This window comes from Mandrillus leucophaeus, unplaced genomic scaffold (assembly GCF_000951045.1).
Source record: "Mandrillus leucophaeus isolate KB7577 unplaced genomic scaffold, Mleu.le_1.0 Scaffold996, whole genome shotgun sequence".
NCBI classification, from domain to species: domain Eukaryota; kingdom Metazoa; phylum Chordata; class Mammalia; order Primates; family Cercopithecidae; genus Mandrillus; species Mandrillus leucophaeus.
In genome coordinates, this window is record NW_012110874.1 from 1,116,780 (window position 1) to 1,124,262 (window position 7,483).

At 33.0% G+C, this 7,483-nt stretch overlaps 1 protein-coding gene across 1 annotated transcript in view; it reads right to left on the reverse strand.

Annotated features, from left to right (window-relative positions):
- LOC105532926 (1,4-alpha-glucan-branching enzyme-like) overlaps positions 1–6,670 on the reverse strand; it is a gene marked incomplete at its 5' end in the record, with an annotated part of 105,057 nt that extends 98,387 nt beyond the window's left edge. The window contains 2 exons of the mRNA XM_011971269.1: positions 3,317–3,444; positions 6,505–6,670. Of these exons, the coding sequence (XP_011826659.1) occupies positions 3,317–3,444; positions 6,505–6,670 (294 nt within the window). The remainder of the gene's footprint in view (positions 1–3,316; positions 3,445–6,504) is intronic.
- Positions 6,671–7,483: the final 813 nt, after the last annotated feature.

Genomic DNA, 7,483 nt, shown 5'->3' on the forward strand with positions numbered 1-7,483 from the left:
GCAGGTTATTCAGTAAGTATCTGTTGAGTGAATGAGTGAGGTGGTCTGAAGGATTAAAAGATAAGACATAATATCTGACTTTCATAGATTAATAAACTAGGACCTACATACACATAAACATACTTATAATTATGAAATGACAACGTGATGTAGTTGTGATCATTAACTAAAGTGCTCAGAAAGTGAAAGGAAAGACATCTTTCCACCATTATTTCCTACTATTTCATTTTAATTACTAAGTACTTCGGCCACTTTGAAATATTCACCCTTGAATGTACTTGTTGCAAGCTTTTCTGTATCTGTCAATGCCCAAAGTCTTCCGTAGATTATGATCCTCACTTCCTGTAAAAGACTATTAGATACCATAAGCTCTCTGAGACTCAGGTTAAATGCCTCTTTTTTTTTTTTTCTTATGGAAGGAAAGTATAAGTAAATATACTATACGGTAGAATACATCCATAAGAAATTGTTTGTCGGTAATATCTTATTTCTGCATAGCTCTTTATGGTTTATAAAGCAGAAAAAAGATGATCAGTAGAAAAGAAGCCATTTCAACCATTCTATTTATCAAAATATAAGTCACATTTCTACAGACAGGACTGGATGAATATGTATTAAATATCAGGTTCCATATTAGGAACTAGAATTACAGACACAATGCCTTCTGAAAAAGAGTTTCCAAAGACCAAACTGTCATGAATGACTGGTGATGGGCTGGTATTAAAGATCAAGATAAATTTTCTCAAGAAAATATTAAGGCATGTTCTATATCCAGTCTCAATGTAGTTTTAGGAAATAGAATCTGCTAAGAAAAACATATGGTCATCATGAAACCTAATCATCCCATAGATAGATTTTTTTGGATAAACGTAGAAATTAATCCTTTTGAAAAGCTTGAAACCTATATTTGTCCCTCAAGGTTCTCAAAAAAATGTATCAAAGAACTGAAGTTCACCAAATCATGGCATGCAATGAGATGCCAGACCAGTCATTCCTCATGATTGCTTCCTTACCCCTCTCTAGTTCTGTTTTCTTACACATTGTTACATTTATTTCTTACTATATAAACCTCTAATTTTAGTTGGTCAGAGAGGTGGATTTGAGACTGATCAAAGTCTTCTCCCGCGATAATCACTGTCTCAGTGATTGGCTTTCTGTGCAGCAAGCAGCAGGACCTAGACTGAACCCCTGGTGATTCAGTAACAATCATATAGTCTTGACTCCTAAATCTGATTTCTAGAAAGCTGCCTCATTAATGCATATGAATTATTTTGGCCCTCCTTTTGAAAGTGGAAAGTTAGTGACTGTTCTTTTAAAATTTTTAAGAAAAAAAGGTAAATCATAAAGATCATCAAAATAAACGTACTCTAAATATAAAACAATTGATGCCTACTCATATGGCATATGAAAATGATTCTGTGTTTGGGATGAAATTAAAATAGTTCTAATTTTTTACTATATAAAGAGCACTTATAACCATTCCAGAGGGAAAGATACGTCAATCAAAAATGTTTTAATATAGCAAATATAATAATGTAAAATGGTAGATACATTGAGCAAAATACAAAAAGAAATTCAATTTTTTGTTATTGTCATTATAAATAAATTCATATTTCTACTAAAGGAATTTAAATAAATGTATATTGCTTATCCATTCAAACACATTCCTTTTCTTAAAAAAAAAAGTTCATGGGGATCAATTCTACATTTGGAAGAGACTCCCACTAGACAGAAAAGTGATGTACTGAAATTGAAGTAGTTTTCAATTTAAGTAGAATAAATTGAAAGTACATCTTGTTTTTTAAAAAATCTAAAACCAAGTAATATAAAGTAGGCTAAAGTCTCAGTTTCATTGGTAGAAACACTGATAATCAGACCAGAGCTCCCTAGATGATGAGACTATTTTACTTGAAATGAATGGAAAGATCAATGTAACAATTTTAACTTTCATGTATTAAATCATTGCTTCTTTTCCTTCAGTACCCACTTTTGATTTGTGCTGTCATTAATTGTAATTAATTATAATTTGTCATTTGTAATACCTCTTTGGATTGCCATAAATATCACTGACAAACTAATTAAATTTTTGATGTTTGACAAATAAAATTCAAATATACAGAAGACAAAAGTTTAAAATACACTCTGAATGATGTTAAAGATACTCAGCACAAAAAGAATTAGCACAAGTATTAGTAAGATGTGCTATGATCAAATGTAGGTAGGTCATGACTGTGAAATAATACTGGGTGTCTAAATTGTATGATAGGTTGTTGGTTTTGAATTGTACATAAGAACCAATTTCAGGAATTTAGGGCTCCTGCTCTATTCCCAGAAAATACTTAGAAAGTAAAGTGCCTGAAGGGAATAAAATTATTCTCCTCTATTCAAGCAATGAAATCATACCATTTATAAAATTAGAGATTTCTGATTTTGAGAAACGGTGGGTATAAAAACAGTCTATGCAAAAAATAAATACTACAGGAAGGAGACTATTCCATTTCATGCCAATAAACTAAACGCCAACAATGTAAAAACACACCTTAATTCTAACTCTTTTTGACAGTAGTCGTACTATTTTTATATGCCAACCACTATACTTTGTATAGAACAGTTTTAACACACTAAATTCAATTTTAATAATAATTCCTAGTTAGAGAATTTAGAAAACCAGAGGGATTTTAGCACTAAATCTAAATTAGCATAAGCATTTAACAAACTTCTTAATTTATCACATTTATCACCAAGAAGGGAATTGTCAATTATGCATATACAGAATTATATCATTACAGTGCAGCTTTGGGACAGTTAATCATGAACCTTCAAGAATCATGAATAACCAGTGAACATTTGGCAATCTGAGAGCAATAACATAAACAAGAAAGGTAATCGCATCAGAACAAGAAAGGCTTCAGAGAAGCTTGCAGGCAGCGATCCATCCTGTGTCTAATGATTGAGCCAAGAAAGAAAAAAAAATAATAAATGGACAGACACACATTAATATTCAATTCTTTTCTCTGCTGAAGGTCTCATAGCGGAAGGGCCTGTCCACTGATTAGGACATTTAACTTTCTAACCACTGGCATTTTCTTTTTTCACAATAGAATGGTGACAAGTAATTAGTATACATTATCTTCTAATAGGGAAACAGTGAATTCTAAATAATGTGCCACCCATACAAGAGAGCTGCACTATACACAGGGTAGGATTTCATTTATGCAATTATTGACAACACGAGATTGACTAGTCAAATACTGTATGCTGACAGCATGCTCTCTATTAAAGGGGGTCAGAAGGTAAGACTTCACGATGGCTTTACCTCAGCTATTGTTATAGAATCTGGATACAGCGTGTGAACCAAATGATTTGCCAACATGAGGTAAGTCAAGGCATCTTCATCTACTTGTAGTCCGAAATATTCACTGTAATCACCTGAGAAACCTTGACCTTAGAAAAAGAAAATCAATATGGATATATTATGTTAAAAAGCAAGTCTTAACTCTGCACAAATACATCCACCAATTAGTTTTTTACATGAATTTTGTTATTGTAGCAGTTTAATAACATAAGTATGAGCAAATATACTGACTTAGAAAAGTACTACATGTCAACATTCAGGGTTCAGACAATCCTGCAAATCAATTTTGTTTGACAAATGCACAGACATGAGAAAAACAAAGCACTTTAAAGATTTAATTTAATTTTAGCTAAATTATATGGCAAAAAAGTGAAATCATACTAAAGGGAATTCTAAATATCAAATAATTTTTGATACATTTTCTGTCACATTAAGATGTTAATGTTAGCTTGTATTAAATCCCTTTGTGGTAAGGAAAAGAAAATAGGAAAACCATCATAAAACTGAGACACAATATTTATATTATTTCAAACAGGTACTTCAATTTATGCAATATGGAGTTCCCTATAATAAAGAGATTATATATTCTCAACCTTCCTCCTGCCTCCTCTTCTCCCACCTCCTAACCTTGGTAGGTTATAGCACATTTCACTTACTTCGGTTATACCATTTACTTTCTATTCTTTCAGTAATTTACTATTATTGTTATAATAAAATCAAATTTGTGCTCTACGTCAGCCTTTTATCCTGTTTCTCTATATCTAATTTCCATTGATTTTTTTTTCTCAGTTTGCCGGATTCTATCGCTGAGGGATATTTTCAAGCATAATTATGGAACTCTTATTCTTTAAGTTCTTTCATGTTTGTATTTCAGCAGCAATATAACTATCAAGTTTCTCACTTTTGTTTGATGCTGTCATTCTTTAATTTTAAAATGTTTAATTGACAAATAAAAATTGTATATATTCAAGGTTTCCAAGGTACTGATTTGATATTGGTATACAATGTGTACTGATTACTATACTCAAATTAACACATCCGTCACCATAGTTACTGTGTGTGTGTGTGTGTGTGTGTGTAACGATACTTAAAGTTGGCTCTCATCAAATACCAACTAATATTATTAACCATAGTTACATTAGATTCCACATAGTTTATGCACCTTAAAATGAAAGTGTGCCCTTTCATCAACATCTCTCCATTTCCTCCACTCCTCAGCCCTTGGCAACCACCATTCAACTAGCAAATGTTTGAGTCACACTTTGTAAGAATTTGGCAGACATTGCTTCTGCAAATAGAATAGTATGAGTCCAACCATTTTTTTTTTTCATGTATGTAAGTAAATTGCAGGTAAATTCATCACTTCCTGATAAATTTCTCTTTATTACTGAGTTTATAAATTAAATACTGTGCTTGATATTAATTGCCTTATCTCAACTTTTCTGGTATTCTATTTGATCTTTTGCTGTGCGGTTTCAGGAATTTTGTTTGTTGCTTCCTCTCTCATTCCAAGGGAGAAAAAAAATGTTAAATAACTCAGAATGTTTTTCTTTAACCATTTCTTGGATTCTCTATCCATGAAAAGCACATCCCATATCCATAAACTTTGGTTCACTCCTCTAATACCACGAATCACTGGAATATACTCCTCTATCAGTGAGGTAGTTTCTGCAGGGGCATGTAGGTGTTTAAATCTAGGAAAAGATTTTTCTTAACTTTTTCCATGCTTGTCTTTGCATACCATAAGTCAGCTTCCCCAAAACTGGAAAATGGCTATCAATGAACTCTGTTGTGTTTTACAGACACAACTTCTTTCCTAGGAACATTTCAAGTGGGCAGCATCATGAGTAAGATCAAGCAGTAGCACACTTTGAATGTTTAGCTTCTTTCCTTGGTAGTCAGTTTTCAAGATTTAGTCAATTAGTCAAGTTTTTCACCCTTTTTAACTTTTTTCTCTTTATTGCTGGTGAATATTTGGCCATTAAAAAATAATAATAATTGACTGGGTGCGGTGGCTCACTTCTGCAATCCCAGCCCTTTGGGAGGCCAAGGTGGGCAGATCACCTGAGGTCAGGAGTTTGAGAGCAACCTGGCCAACATAGTGAAACCCCGTCTCTACTAAAAAAAATACAAAAATGAGCCGGGTATGATAACAGGCACCTGTAATCCCAGCTACTCGGGAGGCTGAGGCAGGAGAATCGCTTGAACCCAAGAGGTGGAGTTTGCAGTGATCTGAGTTCACACTACTGCACTCCAGCCTGGGCAACAGAAGAAGACTCTGTCTCTAATAATAATAATAATAACAACAACAACAATAATTGTTCCCATGTCATCTATTGAGGGAATAGTAGTCTGTGATTCCACTTCTTTGTCCAACTTTTATTTTTATTTTCTATTTATTTATTTTTTTGAGACGGAGTCTCACTCTGTTGCCCAGGCTGGAGTGCAGTGGCCCGATCTCAATTCACTGCAAGCTCTGCCTCCCAGGTTCACGCCATTCTCCTGCCTCAGCCTCCCGAGTAGCTGGGACTACAGGTGGCTGTCACCACACCCAGCTAATTTTTTTTTTTTTGGATTTTTCGTAGAGATAGGGTTTCACCATGTTGGACAGAATGCTCTCGATCTCCTGACCTCGTGATCCACCACCTTGGCCTCCCAAAGTGCTGGGATTACAGGTGTGAGCCACCATGCCCAGCCTGTACAACTTTTAAACTGAGAGTCTGATAAGTATTTTTAATTTCAAATTAATTTATAATTTAATTTTAACCAGGTAAATCTATAATTAAAATACATATTTTATTCCATGTGTAATATGTAAAAACCTATGCATTCACAACTGTTCTCATCTATTATTTTTTATTTTAATTGGAAGTGCTGTAGTGTTCACATCCTGAAGATGTTATAATAAATGGTTTCGTCAAAAAAATTTTAAGCTACACAATAATGATAGCATATCCAGCAGATACATTTCAAAGGAAATGATTATCTTTTGTTTACTTATAAAATGTACTACACTCTACCTATTGCCAAAATGGGATAATAAATTACTACAAAGAGAGCATATGTAATGGAATTAATAAAAATCAAGGCATAATGGCTATTGCAGCTTCTGCAATTAACCCCAAACCTGATTATATCAGGTTACCTACCCATTCCATGGTGATGATAAAGCATGGATGTAACACCATCAAAACGAAATCCATCAAAGCGATATTCTTCCAACCACCATCTTATGTTTGACAGAAGGAATCTTAAAACTTCCCAGCTAAAATATAAGAGGAATATGTATTTAAGCAAAATGTAAAGAGCATTTTCCTTAATTGTTATAAATGTTTGCTATTAACTAAAATTATAGGGCTCTATCTCAAGAACCATAATGTTCAAGAAATATAACATATATAAAAGTCACAAAACTACTAATAAGAATCTCAGCTGGCTGATGAAACTCATTCTAAAAGGAAAAATTATTAATTTTTATAGTCCACAAAGTCACTTAATATCTAAGAAAATTTAGGGAAAAAATTTTTTAACATGAACTCTAAAACCAGAGACCCCGTCTTATTCAATGCTGTGTTCTCAGCAACCACAAAAGTCATTACTATATAGTAGTGCTCAAAAAAAGCAAAGGAATAAAATCTATTACCAGTTCCCGAATTTTTAAAAAGGATTTTCACGTAATATAACCATAATTATGTGATTTTTCTCCTTTCAGAAAATGCATTTTCATTATCAGTACAAAAAGTACTTTCAATGACTTTTTGCTTAAAATAGTTCCTCCCGCTACAATTTCAAACAGATATGATTCAGAATAAAAAGTAAAAGATAAAAACAGAAAATCAACCACATGGTAAGCAACATTACATTGACTAGACTGTTGTTTCGTGGAGGTAAAAAAAGAAAACCTAATTAACAAAAATCACATTTAATAAAGTCCAAAGTTTTACGAGTTTCAGAGTCCTACATCCATAAAAAGAGGAAAACAAAGAAACTGTACAACTCAATTAAAAACACCACACGAAACAAGTCTGTTTTGGACAAGTGAAACGAAGGCATCATCAATTCGTATTTTCTCTAGTCATATAGTATGGTTGACGTCTCTATCTTATTACAACTGTGCTTTTAAGACTT